General features: G+C 34.7%; 1 protein-coding gene across 1 annotated transcript; it reads left to right on the top strand.

Moving 5' to 3' along the window:
• The first annotated feature begins 7,603 nt into the window (after positions 1-7,603).
• Positions 7,604-12,676, top strand: Cylc2 (cylicin 2). Its single transcript, XM_008851714.1, has 5 exons — positions 7,604-7,608; positions 7,941-7,981; positions 9,567-9,688; positions 11,066-11,959; positions 12,527-12,676. The coding sequence occupies exons 1-5, from the start codon at positions 7,604-7,606 to the stop codon at positions 12,674-12,676; spliced, it is 1,212 nt and encodes a 403-aa protein (XP_008849936.1).
• Positions 12,677-18,452: the final 5,776 nt, after the last annotated feature.

The following is an 18,452-nucleotide window of genomic DNA, read 5'->3' as shown; positions in this document are numbered from 1 at the left end:
CTTTCCCCACATCCTCTCCAACATTTGGTATCATTTGTTCTCTTGATCTTAGCAGGTCTGACTGTGTAAGATGAAATCTTAAAGTGGTTTTAATTTGCATTTACCTAATTACTAGTGATGTTGAACATCTTTTAAGATGCTTCTTAGCCATCTTTGCTTCCTCTTTTGAGAACTCTCTGTTCAGCTCCTTGGACCATCTTATAATTGGCTTACTTCCTGTCTTGATTCTCTGTTTTTTGAATTTGTTGTATATTCTGGATGTTAAACCTCTGTCAAATGTGTAGCTGGTGAAGATTTTCTCTCATTCTGTGTGTTTTCTGTTCACTTCCCTAATTGCCTCCTTTGATGTACAGAAGCTTTTTAGTTTAAAGAGTTCCCATTTATTGATTCTTGACCTTGTTTCCTGAGCAATTGGTGTCCAGTTTAGAAAATCCTTTCCTACACCTGTATCTTGTAGGTTTCCCCCAATGTTTTCTTCTAACAGTTTCAAAGTTTCAGGCATTATATTGAAGTTTTTGATCCATTTGGAATTGACTTTTGTGCAAAGTGAATGATAGGCATTTAGTTTCATTCTACTACAGGTGGAAATCCAGTTTTGCCAGTACCATTTGCTGAATATGCTGTCTTTCCTGGCCCCTTTATTTCCAGTGAATGTTCTTGGCCCCTTTGTCAAATACCAGGTGGCTGAAATTGCAAGTACTCATGTTCTGGTCTTCAATCTTGTTCCATTGATCTATGGGTCTATTTTTGTGACAGTACCATGTTGTTTTTATGACATTAGCTCTGTAATACAGCTTAAAAACTGGTATAGTAATCCCCCTGGCAGTGCTCTTAGTGCTCAGGGTTTCTTTGGCTGTACCCTGGCATTGCTCTTTGTGCTCAGGGTTGCTTTGGCTATCCAGGGTCTTTTTTTTTTCATATGAATCTTAGGCTGTTTTGTTTTTGTTTTTTTTTTCCAATTCTGTGATCCTAACTAGCCATTGCTTGTCCCCTTCTGTTTCTGTTTCTGTTTCTGTCATTCATTTTTCAAAAATGCTTTTTATCTGTTAGTTGCAGGATGTTAAGTCAGAAACAGAAGATGGCAAGAGGTGGCTAGTTGGGTGATTGAAGATGGTGCAATATAAACCATAATTAAGTTTGGACCTGTAACTTTCCAAACTTCAGAATCACCGAAGTTCTAGTCAACAGGTCAGCCTTTGGAAAATGTTCAGTTTCGAGATGCTGTTTTTTCTGGGAACTTTCCTTCATAAAAACAATGGAAATTTATTTTAACCAATATCAGAAAGTATCTCAAAATAGAAAAGTCACAGGAGAATAAATAATTACTTTTGAAGATGAAATTCATTTCGTTTTTTTTTTTTTAATAAGAAGTGTTAAAAAATATGTCCAAAAGGATGTGGGTTCTTTGAGTGATTTTCTTGACTTTTTCTTAGTAGACTTCATGGGGGCAAGGGTCCTCAAAAATCAACAGCTACCAAATTCATCCCAGCTAATGTCATCTAAGTTTGTTGTGTCTAGCCCAAGAAGAATAAGGACATATGCAGGCAATGCACTCATAGACACAAAATAAAAATATAAAGAGAATATTAAAAAATAATGAAACAACAAAAAAACAGAAACCCCCCAAAAAATCAAACAGTAAAAAATACTGGAAAGGCTGTAAGGAATGAGGAACCAGTATGCTATGCTGTTGGGAGTGTTCACTGCTAGAGATACTGTGGTAATCAGCACTGAAGCTGCTCAGAAATCCTCTCCTGGGTGTTTATGCAAATGACTTGTTATACCACAAAGGTACTTGCATATTCATACTTATTTGTGGTAAGTAATGCAAAAAAACCCTACATGTCTATCAACAGATGAATGGATAAAGAAACTGAGGTAGAGATATGTGGCATTTCTGCACCAGCATCACAATCACAAAAAGTCTAACTCTTAAATTCAGTTGTGTGGAGGAAGAGGATGGGAAGACGGGACATGAAAAATATATGCATGGAAACACCATAGCAAAAGAGATTACTTTGCATGCTCATTTAAATTAATGAAAAGGGGAATTTTTCCTTTGATTTCTTCATATTATCAAGTTCCATGAATAGGTAATTTTTTTAGTTTTATAAGTAAAATTCCATCACATGAATATAACACACGTGTTTTCCTTTTTGGTAATTGCTTGGATTGCTTTTAATTTGGGAAATTTTAAGGAAAAAAAGCTATGAACATTCTGTCCAAATCTCTTAGAGCACTTCATATTAATATTTTCTCCTTTTTTAATTCCACATGGAACATCTTTAATATATGCTTCATACATATTTAAAAATATTTCTTTAAAATGTTTTATTTTGGGGTGTGTGTGATAGCACACACCTTTAATCCCAGCATCCAGGAGGTAGCGGCAGGCAGATCTCTGTGAGTTCAAGACCTGCCTGGTCTACTTAGTGAGTTCCACATCAGCTGGGACTACAGAAAGACTCTGTCTAAAAAAGATAATGATAATAATGATAATAATAACAAAATGTTTAATTCATATATCAACACTTGAAAATATGTATCATGTAATATTTCAACAAATGTATGAAGTATGTTGAAAAGCAGGTTAAGCATCCCTTCAACACTTACTTCTTTGTAGTAGAAACATACCTTTAATATATTGAAGTAAGGAGTGTATCATTAAAATCTAAATTCACAAAGTGCTCCACACATCCCTCCCCTTATGTGATGGTTAATGTTGATTGAACTTGACAAACCTAGAATTACCTAGGATACAAACTTTCATCCATTTGTATGAAGGATTATCTATATTGTATTAACCTCTGGCCATGACCATGAGAGATTATCTAGATTAGGTTAATTGATATCAGAAGAACCACCTTTCCTATGGAAGCACCATTCAGTGGTCTAGGACTTTGAACTGAATAAGAAGAGAAAGTGAACAGCAGCCATTTATGACTCCCTGCATCCTGACTGTAAATGCAATGTGACCAGCTGACTCGGGAAGCGACTTTCCCTCCATGATGGACTATACCCTGGACTGTGAGCCAAACTAAACCCTTCAGTTGCTATGTCAAGGTATTTTATCACAACAGTAGGAAAATTACCCAAGGCACATTACTCTCCCCAACATCCAGTAACCATTATTCTTCTCTTATGATCTATGACATCAACCTTTTACTATTTGACATATCATTGAGATTTTGTGGTAGTTGTCTTTCTGTGCTAGTTCATATCACTTAGCATAATTCTGTCAAGTTCCGTTTCTTGTTTTTCCAGTTCAGCATATATTTTCTTGAAATACTTATATTTGATAGTTATTAATTATTATGAATATCTATTCTATTGCAGAGGTACTGGTTGTATTCCCATTTTCATTTGTTTCAAGAAATTAAAATTTCCTTCTTGATTTCCCTCTTATCTCATTGACTGTTCAACACAAATACACTTGCATATTCATGTTCTTTGCTGATTTATTCACAATAGCAAGGAAATGAATACAACTAGATGTCCATTAGGAAATAAAAATGTGATACTTTTATACAATGGAATTTTATTAAACTGTAAAGAAAGTCTTCAGGAAAATTAATAGAATTGGAAAATGCACTAAGTGAGGTGAGGTAAGTTAGTAACAGAAAGATGAATATCACAGATTTTTCTCTTACGTGGTCCTTAACTTTTAATATTTTTGCATGCGTATTTATGTGTGAGTGAGTGTGGGTAGAGGAAAGAAACCTAGAAAAGAGCAAACAGGAGGGATAAAAAAACATCTGAAGGAAGGGGATGTGGTAACAGTACATATGATATGAAAATTGAAGGAGGACTATTGAATGATAGGAGAGATCAAGAAGGAATAGAAAACTGATACTGTTTTAACAAATCCATGATTTAAATCTGGTTTTTGGAAATACATAATAATGTATGTTTGAGATAATTCTAGTACAAAGTATAATAAAACTAGATGTATAAAAAACCCTTTAAATCATTCCTAAGTGTACAAGTGGAACTGAAGCATTTACTGGACAAAGTAATGTTACTCTAATGGTTACTTGCTCGTGCACTGCCACACTGTTATAATTTGCTTCATTACCTTGCTATTTGATACATAGTATGCATTTTTCTGTCACTAACTATAGTAACGACAAATTTTCATCTTACTGCACAATCAAAATGGCATTGATAGGCATGAACTCCAGAGGCTGGGTCTGAATGGGGAGTGTCCCTCAGGCCTGGTCTATCGTATGACCTGTACCTCTCAAATTTTACCCTATCTGTTAAATACATGCTATGTCATTAAATGCTTTTAAATCAAAAAAAAAAAAAAAAAAAAAAAAAAAGAAAGGACAAGGCGGGGGGGGCAGGAGGGAAGGGAAATGTGTGTGTGTGTGTGTGTGTGTGTGTGTGTGTGTGTGTGTGTATTGGGGTTAGTAGTATTAGAGAAATCTAAGTATGGATCAAAATCCTATAAAGAAGCCCATTACTTTCTATACTGATTAAAAGTAAGTTAGAAAATAAAATAAATTCTATAATATAGATAACTAAGACAAATAATAAATTTAATTTCCTTGTTTTAGTACTTTTTTAATGTTTTAAAATTAATATTGATTCTGGGTTTTTTTCATTATAATCTGAAAAGTTACTAAGATTACAAGTTGTTTAAACATTTTTCAACTTTAAAGAAAAATCACATCGGGAAATTTAGCGGAAATTTGCATGGGTGTGGAAAGTATAATATTTAACAAGGTGATAGAAACTCAAGAAAAACAAAATCCATGCATTTTTCCTTCTGTTTGTGGAGCATAAGGGAAGATAAACATAACTGACAGTGAAAGTGTACAATCCTAAATTAACCTCTATGGCTGCAGAATGATCATTCTAATTTCATAGACGTTTACCGAAACATATAGATGCAGCGATTTTAAGTCCCATTACAGTTGTACCTTAATAAAGAAACAGCCGGCCTCTTAGCATTCATTTTATAGCCAGGAGCACTGTCTGCTCCTTCTGCTGTCTCATACCTGTGCCCCTCAGAAAGGGCTTTCCTCATTCTCTTATTGAAACAGTATTTGTAGAATGAAATGTGGAAGTAAAATCAGAACACACTCTTATCAGAGAGTCCTGCTCTTAGACCCCTAGACCTAAAATTTCCTTTATTAATTCTTTTAATTAAAATAAATAAAAAAAATAAAAAGAAAATGCACATTAAAAAAATTTCCTTCATTGTTTTCAGTGAGAAGAGCACACTGCCTCTAGTACTTTGATATGTGAAGCATACATACGTATAAATAGACACTATTTTGAGGGCAGTCCTGAGGGATTAAAGTCATATCCCCAGGTTACAAAAGGGGTATATGGCTCAGTGAGTTTGCTTACATTACAAACAGTAACATTTTAGTTACAAGGTTATGTAAAAGAATTTAGTCCGTATTAGGACGATATTGGAAAAATCATTCTTTCCTATAAAGCTTGGGACTTGGTGTTTGACTGACTTACTTAAATAAGCAATGTGCTGTTTTTATTTCTCAGTTATTTAAAATAAAGTTATTTTACTTAAAATATGAACAATACTTCTTTTATGTGGATTTTTTTTCTATTCTGGAGAATATTTCATGTCCTGGTGAAAAGAATGGATATTCTACGGTTGTGTGGAATGCTCTGTAGATGTTTATGTTTCTATCTCTCCATAATTTGATATAATGTCATTGGAAATTATAGTGCTTTATTTAATGTCTTTCTTATAATTTTTGGCATATGGCAATATAATGGATGTGATTAGACATTAAAATCTATAATTTTAATTCATTCACTTAACAGCTCATTAATTTTGTAGCTACCATTGGCTGCCTTTTTACACAAACAGATCTTTTGTAAATGTAGATAAAGTGACACTTTATTTACACTTTATCATTAAGGATGGTTGCACTGCCTTAATGCATGGAATGGAGTCAGGATAGAATGTTTCAATTGCAGGAAAAAGACTATCAGTATTCTAGCTGCTATTTTGATGCAAACAGTATCTATCTATCTATCTATCTATCTATCTATCTATCTATCTATATGCGTTGTTTTCGTATTTTAGGAAGATATTTTCTCATTCTATATTGCTTATAAAAATGGACTAATTTTTAATCAATATTATTTGATTAAAGCAATTTGATCATAAAATGCAATGATCGTATTATTTTTATTTATTTTTCATCTCCGATGATTGTGTTGGTTGATTTTATGTTAAACTAAACTTTCATTGTAGATTATAAACCTCATTCAATAATCCTGCATTTTCCATTTTTATGTTGTTCTGTAGAGTTTGCTAAAATTAAAAAAAATCTGAATCTGATTATTTTAAATTATTTTTGAACCTTTTTTTTTACTTTGTCTATGACTGTTTTACCTGCATGTATGTAAGTGCATCCATCCCATACAAAGCCCACATAGGCAAGAATAGGGTGCAAGTGTTGGAACTGCAATTATAGATGGCAGTTAGCCACTATGCAGATGTTGGGAACTGAACCTTGGTCCTTTGCAAGAGCAGTTAGTGTTCTTAACCACCAAGTCATCTCTCCAGTACCTGAGTCTCATTATTGATGAGTATTCTTCTATAATATGACTTTTTAATAATTTGATAGTTTTGGGTCTATCAATATTGGCTTCAAATATGAGCTGAAACATCTTTCATCCTCTACCTTTGTCCTACTGTTTCTTAAATTTAATGAAGAAATTAAAAATGTTGATTTTAAAATTTTTACAGAATTAGACCTTAAAGCTACAGATACTCTATTATTATATCTTCATAATATTTCATAATTTTGATAGTTCTCATTTTGTGTTTAATTTTAATTTATATACACTATTAAAATAAATCAAATGTGGTGTCTGGGGAGTATATGTAATGCATGAAGCCCTTGCTACATGTGGGGCAGAACTGGGATCCTACCACCCAGGTAGAAGCTGTGAAGGCGTTGTGGCTCACCCATCGTACTAGTGCATGGGAGTCTAAAACAGGATCACCAAAATAGGGAGGCTCAGGATATAAGCTGAACTGATAAGCACTGAGTTCAAGTGAGAGACCCAACCTCAGTGTACAATGTAGAGGGCTATTTAGGATGATATCAATATCAACCACTGAGCTACACAAATGGACACACACACACACACACACACACACACACACACCTTCACATGAATGTGTCATCACATATACACACATGTATACACACATGCACATCACATACACATTCAAAATATAGGTTAAAAAATGTAGTGTACTTATGCATAGAATATCACTAACATAACCTCCTATAGGTCTCTGTTTAAAATAAATAAAAGCTAGTCTATGAAATGTGCCTCTGTGGAAACTAATATGTCCCTGTAGTAATGAAGCAAGTGAAAAGTTAATCATGGAAATGTAATTACCACATAATTTGTCAATTATTTCTCTAGAAATACTCACAGTTCACACTGACAATACAAACACAAGCACACACATACATACATATGTACACATATATCTTTGGAAGAGTAGGATATGGATAAATTTTGAGATTTAAAGAATTTTATTTCAGTTATACGTTATAAACTGATACCTTAGCTCAAAGTCAATTTCAAAAGAATTTGTAGCATGGGGTAGGAAAAAAATAATTTTATCTTGCTTTTTCAATTTAATTTTAAAAAATATATAATTCAGATGTGATGATGGATTTTTCAGTGCACATGTATATCTCAGGCATACATATGTGTATCTTGGTCTACTAGAGCTTAGTTCTGTTAAAGTTCGAACTTTACATTTACTCATCTCCATTGTCCTATAGATGAGAAACTGGCTTACACAATTATATCAAACGGATAATTGAATATTTTTCTAGTTGTAAGCAAGTGCTTACATACAATAATTATCATTTCATAAATTGATCTTGGTTAAAAAATATAACCAAAACTTTTCATTTTCATTTTAATAGCCAAAACATAAACTTTGGGACATACAAAAATTATATTCCAGGTAAGAACAGTTACATATTTTTTAAAATATTCATAGGCAATTTTAAACATAAGTGTTTTTGTTAAATTCAAAGTGCTCAAAGTAAATTTGCGAAGGAATATAATTGATACCCCATGTTTATTTGCCGGGAACCTTTGTTATGGACACAGTGAACAGTTTCCATCTCTGCATACATTGCAATTTTATATTGCTTTTACAATGCATTGATGCACTTCCATGTTAGAATTCATAAAATCCAATGCTCTTACATCTGAAAAGCAATGTAGAAATTGGATAAATACCTTCCAACCCAACATTAATTACCTTATTCCCGATTGCTTATATCTAGCTTATGTCAATATTAGACATGACAGATCTAATTTTGAATGAATTTATCAATTGTATTTCCCCCCTCATAAATTGAACTTAACTATGTCTCATTCTGCACATTTACCACATTCTAGTGTCTTTTGGAGACTTATAGGAACTATTTTCTCTATTTGTATAATTATACAAATAATAAATGCAGTGATGGTGTCTCTTAATCCCAATGTTCTACTAATTTTCCTTATGAAGCATATGTTGGTAAAATTTTTCCAGGGTAGGAGTGTAAGTAATGTTCACCCCCTCCTCCCTAGGTCCCAATAGCAATCCAAGGTACCATTCAACCAAAATGCACTCTGGGAAACCAGTGAGTTTATTGTACTTAACTTACAGAGCAACGGGTGAGAGTTTACTTATGAGTGTGCTCTCCACCTAAAGATGTACCATAATGTCTTCCCCATAGCCATACAAAATGCTGAGAGAGACCCTCCTCTAGTCTTATGGGACATATTTACTCTATCCCCTTTCCCAGGCCACATGCAATTAGGGACAAATTGCTAATCGTGGGTTAGGAAGGTGTGGCTGGACTCTCAGGCAAGGGTCATGAGTCTTTTCCTACCCTCCCTTCTCTGGAAAATGGGGCGTTAATAAGCCCAACTGTATTAATCTTAGGCAAGTGAGTACAACTGAGCTCAGGAAGATGGAATCTTTCAGAGGGCAGTCCTATACAACAGCATATCTGTAACAGTGTGGTCCCTGGGTATACAGCATTTTCTCTTTATATTTCTATTAATATTATTTTAACTGATAGGTTCTTAAGCCTTAGCACTTAGAGTTAAGCATGTAATTACTGATTATTTTATGTCATATATTGTGCTAAATACTTTTGATTGCTAGAGAAGTATTTAACTCATTATTGTTCTGTTCTCAAAAAAATTTAATCAAATAGCGGGAACCTGAACTGGAAGACACAGTGACACTTGCACAGAGGCAGTAACACTGATCATTTCCATTTATGTTACAGACCACACTGGCTTTGTAATGCCTGCTTTACATAGTTATACATCAAATTGCTTAATTATTTATAAAACGAGTCAAAATAGAAAGCATAAGTTGTATATTCTCATAACAACCACAAAGAATTTCAAACTTTACCAATAAATGAAACTGCAATTTGGCTCATTTATTTATTCATTTGTGTAATATAAATCACATTTAGAATCATTCCAGTTAAGAAAAAAATATATTTTAAACAAAGAATAGTTTATCTTCTTTATTTTAGTCAGTCAATTAAGCAAAAAATCATGGAATCAGCAACACTTTTCCTTGGCATTTCCCAAACCACCAAGACCAGGAAAGAAATGGAGATCACTACCTTCCCAGATACGAAACAACACAGGTCCTGTAAGTATAAGAAAATAGTATATACTTCTTAGTAGTAAGTAATTGCTTATTAACAATAATGTTGCAAATTTATGTGTAGCTATTAAATGAGCTGTGTGGATCATGGCTAATCGACACAAATCCTTTCATGATGGCTGTATCTCATATCATTGTCATCCAATGTGGCTATTTAACAGATAAAATAAGGCTACACAATTGAGGAACTGAATTCTAAATTAATCATGAGTTCAGCTGAATAAAATAAAGACCATTTATGGATGCTAAATGCCATTTTGGAAGCCACATTTAAGGATAAATCTATTTCTACTGCTCAGAAAAAACCAGGATCTATTATATTTGCATTTCATACTAATATTTATTTCATCATAACTACACCCTGATGAGTTAACTTTAAGGGCTTCTTTTCTTCCGTCAAAATGTGATTCAGAATTCTGAAAATCAAAAGATAACTATTTCCAAAAGTTTTTGGAAATACTTAAAGAAAAATTTTCTTTAAATAAATGGATCATCAGCCTTTGCTTATTTTAGGAAAGAATCCCATGACTTATAACCAAAGATCTTTCTTTTATACATAATACATTTTTTTATTGTTTCACTTTCCTTTAAAAATTATCAATTGATGGGGCTTGAAAGTTGGTTTAGTGGTTAAAACTACTGACTGCTCTTGCAGAGGATCCTGTAACTCCAGTTCCAGGGGAATCCTATGCCTTCTTCTGACCTGCACTGGCATTTCATGACACAGGTGCACTTGCATGCATGCAGGCAATACACTCATATAGAAAAAAATATAAAAATAAAATAGTAATAAAAATTATCAATTTATCTTTTAGTTTTTTTGCAATTATTTGGCTGAAAGTTAAAAGCAAAATGTCTCTTATGTGTACGATATTTCAGATTTTATTGATATTTCATTTATAATAATTTATACCCTATAGAAAGATTTATAGCTTTTACCTGTAACCACAAGTGGCATTCCAGAGCACCAAAAGTGAGAGTCTAGTTAAAGATACACCAGAATATCAAAGAACAGCTTCTTAATTCATCTAAAAATGGAATGGGTAAGATATTCCAAGACTTTTCAATAATAGACTTAAAGGTTAAAATACAGCCCTTTCTCATAGCAAAATATACATCATGAATCAATAGAGAGCTCTACCAATTTCAACACAAAATATTGAGGCCAGAATGAGGTGCCTATAAAACGAAAGTAGACCCAAATGAAGACGAAATTTCTCGTTTACTCTAAAATCCGTAATTTTTCCAACTTAGTTCAAATTTTGAGATTTTTAATAGTTGAACTTAATACATATATATGGTACTTTTATTAATAGCTATATAACTCACAAATTTTTCATTATTTTTCTAACCAATATTGAGGTAATTGATGAACAAAATTTGGAAGGTCGTAGACCACCATTATGGATGCACCGTTCCCTGATGAGAATTCGTGAGCCACCATCAGTTTATTTAGCTGCCAGGAAAAGCCTTCCATTGAAATCAGCTCTTTCCCAAAATGGGGATTCTAAAGATGCACCCAAACCTAAGTCTTTATCTCCAAAACCCACCAAGAAAGAAGAAAAAGTTCAATCAGGCTCAGAAGCAGAATCAAACGATAAGGCGGTGCTAAAGGAAAGTCCCAAACATGTGACCATAAAAGGTTCAAAGGAAGAGGAGGACTTGGAAGCAGCTACAGAATCTGAAGGTGAAAAGGCTGCAGGGAATAAAGAGGTCAAAAAGGGTAAAAAGGGATCAAAGGAGAAGAAGGGATCAACTACGGAATCCGAAGGAGAGAAGGAGGATGAAAAGAAAGCCAAAAAGGGTAAAAAGGGGTCAAAGGAGAAGAAGGGATCAACTACGGAATCCGAAGGAGAGAAGGAGGATGAAAAGAAAGCCAAAAAGAGTAAAAAGGGATCAAAGGAGTCACAAGATACACTTGGAGATTCAGAAGGTGAAAAGGCTGGTGAAAAGAGAGACGACAGAAAAGATCAAAAAGGTGCAAAGGGCAAAGACACACCTCAAGATTCAGAAATTGGAAAGGGAGATTCAAAGAAAGCCAAGAAAGAATCAAAGAAGAAGGAAAGCAAGAAAGAAAAGGATAAGGATGAAAGCAAAACAGAGGGTGATTTGAAGGATATCAGGAAGAAAGACAAGAAGAAAGACAAGAAGAAAGACAAGAAGAAAGACAAGAAGGACCAGAAGGACACTCCAGGTGATTCTGCTGATGTAAAGAAGGATGGGAAGAAGGGGAAGAAAGAAAAGAAGGCTAAGTGGGTGCTAGGTCATTGATGGAAACAGGGGGAACTGAGCAGCATATTAGGTGGACAGCATTTTAGTCATCTTCAAAGGAATCTAGGAAATTAAAAAAAAAAAAGGATTCACCAAACTAATTACATGAGTATTTAAATGTGAGACGGAGAATACAAGGTGACACCCCCCCCCCCCACACCACCAGGGGACACAAAAACTCCCCCCCCCCCCCAATACTCAGGAGGTATAAGAAAGCTTTTAAGAAAAATATATGGGAGTATTCATTGAACAATGTGAAGATGCCTATGTTAAATTTGTAGCTAAGATGTTTTACAAGGAAGATCACTAGAAAGATTCAAGGAATATGCAAACAAAGACATAGAAGGTAATTCTATTGAAACTAAAAATTAAAATAGATATGCAATAAGGCCTTTTTACAAACCTCCAAGAAGCCTTGATGCTGTGCCTAGATTTGAAAGATGTGAAAGTATATCATACATTTGAATAAAGAACTGTAATAGTCAAGAAAAGAAATGAAACAACTTTCAGAAAGTCTACTTTGAAGTAAATGCAAATTAGAGATGGCTTTAGAAAGAAAGTAACAAAGGCATAAAGAAGAAGCAAAAAAAGGAACAAAAGGAGAATGGGAAAGAGGATGCGGATAAAATGGAAGGAAGAAAGGAAAAGGAAAGAAAAGAAAGGAAACAGCGTGTGTCTCCAGGACTACAGGACCAGTTCTGATTTTGTAGTGACCTCAAAACAATGCCACATGCAAGCCCAGATGAACATCATTGGTAAGTTAGTTTTGTCTTATTTCAACCCAATTTGAATACAGAATAATTACAGGATTACTATTGACTTATTCTTGCAGCAACTCTCTCACTTTTTAATTATAATATCATGAAATTTAGAATGTCTTTACAGGAAATAGTTGGCCATGAAGTGATCATCAAACAAAAGAAGCATTAGAAACCATCCATAAAAAGATGAAGAGAAATGCACACGTTTATCGTACAAGAGAAGAGACTACTTTATGATAAATATTTTAAAGTAATGACCAAGAGCTGGCTGCTCTTACAGAGAACCCGTTATCGATTCCAAGCCCCCACATGGTGACTAATAACTATTTGAAACTACAGTTCTGGGGATCTGATGCCCTTTTCTGACCTCCATGGGCATTTCCCTCCATGGATGTACATTCATTCATGCAGACAATCCACTTATACACATAAAATAATAAATAAAATATACATTTTTTTAAATTTAAAGTAACGTCCAAGGGCTGGAGAGATGGTTCAGTGGCTAAAACCTCTTGCAGAGGACCCTGGTTCAGTTCCCAGCTCCCATATGGTGGTAACTCCAGTCACAGGAGATCTACCACCCTCTTCTGGCCTGTGCGGGCATTGCACAGATGTGGTGCACTTTACATACAGGCAAAACATTCTTACACATAAAATGAAAATGAATACAATTTTAAACTAAAGCTTAGTAGTTATTTTTAGAAGAAAAATATCACCTCTTGATTTATAGACAAATAAAAATGAAAATTGAGCAAATTACTAAAAGGGAATTTAAATGAAGCCATATGAAAGTTCTTGTCAATATTTATTCATTTTAATACTTTTTATTGAATTTATGTATATTTCAAACAGAATATCTTAATCATATGTATAACCCCTTTCTTACTGGCAAACTCCCAAAGCCCAGCACTGGATTTAATGCATTCTGTCATTGATGTTAAGGCCTATTGAGTCAAGTTAGTGTCCTCAAATGTCTTTCACTTTAAGTTCATCTGAGATCTAGTCAATGTATCTAGAATCCCTCCCACTAAGAACATCAGTTGTTTTCACCCAGCAGTAATCAGTTGCCAATAGTTCCTCAGCTAAGATTGGCACTGGCTTCCTATTTATATGCTACAGTTATACGCTGGGTTTTTTGTTTGCTTTGGTTTGCACGGGCCTTGTGTATGTTGATGCCAATGCTGCAAGTTCACATGAGCAAGGTCCCAGGAGCCTGCAAGACTCTATTTCGATATGGTCATGCACCTTTTTCTGTGGTTCTTACATTCTTTCTCCCCACTCTTCTGCAATTGTCCCTGAGACTTGGGTGGGTAAGGTTTAGTAAAAGAGACCTGACCGAAGACCCACACTCTGAAGACTCTTATTTTCTATGCTTTGGCCATCTGCATCCTTTGGTTTCCATGGATCTCTGTTGCATGAGGGGGCTTCACTGATGAAAGTTGAGAGATGCATTAGTATTCTCTCTACCCCTTGTTGTACTGTGTTCCATGAGCCTTAGTTATAGAGCTTCCATCACAGATGTGTCACTTAGGATTGGACATTTCACAGAAAATCTCTGTGTGTGACCAGTGGGGACACTCTGTAATACTCACCATCTGTTGCAAGGAAGCTGCATAGTTGTCTGTAAATATAACTATATTTATCGCATAGTAAGACATAACATTTGTCTGGGGATGTGACATACTTGGGATTTTGTCTGAGATCTATGACCTCTCCAACCATGTGTATTTATCTGTGTTTACAGTTCCACAAATGAATTCCCTCTCACTGAGTTGGCTTTAAATCCAATTAGGTAGATGATGATTATCCATAAGATAAAAGTGCCATGACTGCCTCAATGTGACTTGCTGTCAGGTCATTATTGTGATAATTATACCTTAAAGCTGGGGTGGGACCATCAATTGATATTCTCTCTTAGACTTCATAGTGTTCTCCAAAACTATGAGAGCCAGTCTTCAGGGAGGTGGCTTCCGTTTCTGTTCCAGCTCCATTTCACCAAATCCTGTGTCTGAATATATCCTGTCTTTAGCAGAAGGGACATTCCTTCAATTTCTGGGAGGCAGTCAAGGGATGTGGCAATAACCTATGTAATTGTGGGAGGCTCTTGGAATACTCTAGCCAACAACTGAAAGGTTTCTCCTGTCTGGCAGTATTTTGTTGTTGTTGTTGTTGTTATATAGCCTTGAGCTATACACACAGACTCACATAGAGCTATTGTGCATGTAATTTTTCCCTAGGTTTTTGAACTAATATGTTTCCCTATGGATTTTCGTACCTGCTAAGCCTTACTTATCTCTCCTCTCTCTTTCTCTCTGTTTAACCTTCCCTCATCCCTCCACAGTTAAGGCACTCCCATTTTCCCGATTTCATCCTTGGTAATACCTGCCTCGTATGGTTCCCTCTCTCTAGAGTTCCTTCTCCCCTTTTACTGCCATAGTTTCTTATATAACCCTCCCTATTCCTCTCCCATTTAAATACTCCAATATTACTCACTTCCCCCTTAGCACCACTCTCTCCAACTGTTATTCCCTTTCAGGATCCTTCTATCTTTTCCTCCCAGATTCCTTTTGAGTTCCCTGGTTCCTCCAGCTTCATCAGGGTATATTCTCACGTATAAGGAATTGGTCCTAGGATTCACAAATGAGGGAAACATACACCATTTTTCTGAGACCGTGCTATTTCACTTAGTATAACTCTTTCCAGTTCCATCCATTTACCTGCAAATTTCTTAATTTCATCTTTCTTTGCTGCTGAGTAGAACTCCATTGCATAAATGTACCACATTTTCATTATCCACTTGTCAGTTGAGGGATAAAAGGTACTTCCACTTCTTAGCTTTTATGAAAAATGCAGTGACATATGTGGATATACAAGTCTCTCTGCAGTAGAATGAGTTCTTTGGGAATATACCAAGGTGTGGTATAACTGGATCCTATGGTATATTCATTTGTATTATTTAAGAGTTCTCCACACTGCTTTCCATAGGGATTGCATGAGTTTGCAATCCTACCAGCAGTGAATGAGTAGTTCCCTTTACCCATATCCTCTCCAGCATTTGGTATTATTTGCTCTCGTGATCTTTGCCAGTCTGACTGAGGTAAGCTGAAACCTTAAAGTGATTTTAGTTTGCACTTCATCAATTATTAAGGATGTTGAACACTTTTTAACATGTGTTTTAGCCATCTTTATTCCTTCTTTTGAGAAGCCTCCATTCATATCCATAGACCATCTTTTAATATGATAATTTCTTTTCTTGAGTCTTTATAATTTTTTTTTATTTCTTTACATATTGTGGATACTAAACTTCTTTCAGATGTGTTGCTGGGGAAGATTTTCTCCCACTCAGTGTATTTCCTCTTCACTTCCTTGGTTGTTTCCTTTCCTGTACAGAAGCATTTTAGTTTAAGGAGGTTCCACTTATTAATTGTTGATCTTAATTCCTGATCAACTAATGTTGGACTTAGAAAGTTCTTTCCTATACCTACATCTTGTAAGATATTGCCTATATTTTCTTACAGTTTCAGAGTTTCAGATTTAGCATTGAAGTCTTTGGTCCTTTTGGAGTTGAGTACTGTGCAATGTGAAAGATAAGGAAGGGTCTAGTTTCATTCTTCTACAGGTAGAGATCCAGTTTTGCCAGCACCATTTACTGAACTTGTCTTTCCTTCAGTGTGTGTTTTTGTCACTTCTGTCAAATATCAGGTGGCTGAAATTGTATGTACTCATATTTGGTAGTTCAGTGATGTTCCATTGATCTCTGTGTCTGTTTTTGTGCCAGTACCATGCTGCTAATATGACTATAACTCTTTAATATAGTTTGAGATCTGGTATGATAACACCCTCAGCATTGCTCTTTGTGCTCAGGATTGCTTTAGGTATATGGGGTCTTTTGTGATTCCATATGAGTTTTAGGATTTTTTTTCTAATTCTGTGAAGAATGTCATGGTGATTCTGATTGGGATTACATTGGATCAATATATTGTTTTGGTAGGATTATCATTTTCACAATATTATTTCATCTAATTCATGAGCATGGGAGGTCCTTCCATCTCCTGATGTCTTCCTTAATCTCTTTCTTCAAAGATTTAATGTTTTCTTTATAGAAATCTTTAATGCTTTGGTGAGTTTTTTTTCCTACATAATTTTGAGATATGGTGAATGGAAGGGTTTCCATGTACTCTCTCTCCAATTGCTCATTTGTATACAGAAAGGCTACTGATTTTTTTAGATTATGTAACTTGGCACCTTTCTGAAAGTGTTAATCACATCTAAGAGTTTTTTGGTGGAATTTCTCAGATGTCTTATATATTCTATCACATCATCTGCAAATAGTGATAATTTGACCTCTTCTTTTCCAATTAGTACTCCTTTAGTTTACTTCTCTTGTCCTCTCATGTTAACAAGAGTTTTAAGTACTATATTAAAAAGGGATGGAGGTAATGGACAGCCTTGCCTAGTTTCTGATTTTAATGGGGATGTTTCCAGGTTTTCAACATTTAGAATGATGTTGACCACAGGTTTGTTGTATGTAGCTTTGAATATGTTGAGGTATGTTCCCACAAGTCCAGAACGATTAAGATAAATGTATGTTGAATTTTGTCACAGACCTTGTCTGCATCTATTGAGATAATCATGTGATTTTTGTCCTTAAATTCACTTATACAATTTATGACATTTATTAACATAAGTATTGAAGCATTCCTGCATCTCTGTAACCAAAACAACTTGATCATGTTGGATGATCTTCTTAATGTGTGGCTATATGCAGTTTGTATGTATTTTGTTGAGAATTTTTTCCTCTGTGTTCATTAAAGATATAGGTCTGTAGTTTTCTTTTCTGGTGGTTTCTTTACTTTGGTTTAGTATTAGAGTGATGCTGGCTTAATAGAAGGAGTTTGGGAGTTCTCCCTCTGTTTCGATCTTTTTGAATATTTTACTATTATTTGTACAGCTTATTTAAATGTCTGGTAGAATTCTATTGTGAACCCATCTGAATCTGGGCAATTTTAATTGGGAGGCTTTGTATCACTGTTTCAATTTCCTTATATGTTCCTTTGATCAGAATGAAGTGACCTTCTTTATCTCCTGATTAGATTTAGTTTGAAGCCTATTTTTCAGATATTAGAATTGCAACATCTCCTTGCTTATTATTGCCATTTGTTTGGAATATTTTTTCCATCCTTTTACTTTAAGGTAGTGCCTGTCCTTGAAGGTGAGATGAGTTTTTTGCAGACAACAGAAAGATGAGTTTTATTTCCTAATGCATTCAAGTCGCCTATGTCTTTTGACTGGGGAGTTTAGGCCCAATCATTTTTAGGCCCATGATATTTGAAGTTAATATTGAACTATGTTTATTAGGTACCATCATTTTAATTTCTGCTTGCATTCTTGGTCTAATTTTGTATTGACACAATTATCCTTTCATTTAGATTTTTTTTTTTTTTTGCCTTGGGTATAGTTGGTCTTTTCTTCAGTTCTTTGTATTGCTTTGAGTATTCTCTATAGGACTAGCTTGGTGGACATGAATTCTTTCAATCTATTCTTCTCACAGAAGATTTTTCTTTCCTCTTCTACTTTAATGTATGGCTGCCAGAGGATAACCATGAGATTTGAATAGATTATCATGGAACTGAGTAAATAACCAGGAAACACATATGGTTTCCTTATATATGAGTGCCAATGTCACTGGCAGCTCTGCTTTTATTCTCCTGGTGTGA

Source organism: Nannospalax galili, unplaced genomic scaffold, assembly GCF_000622305.1.
Source record: "Nannospalax galili isolate Female #2095 unplaced genomic scaffold, S.galili_v1.0 scaffold105, whole genome shotgun sequence".
Taxonomy (NCBI): domain Eukaryota; kingdom Metazoa; phylum Chordata; class Mammalia; order Rodentia; family Spalacidae; genus Nannospalax; species Nannospalax galili.
Note: the sequence above shows the minus strand (reverse complement) of the source record. Positions and strands in the feature narration are given on the sequence as shown.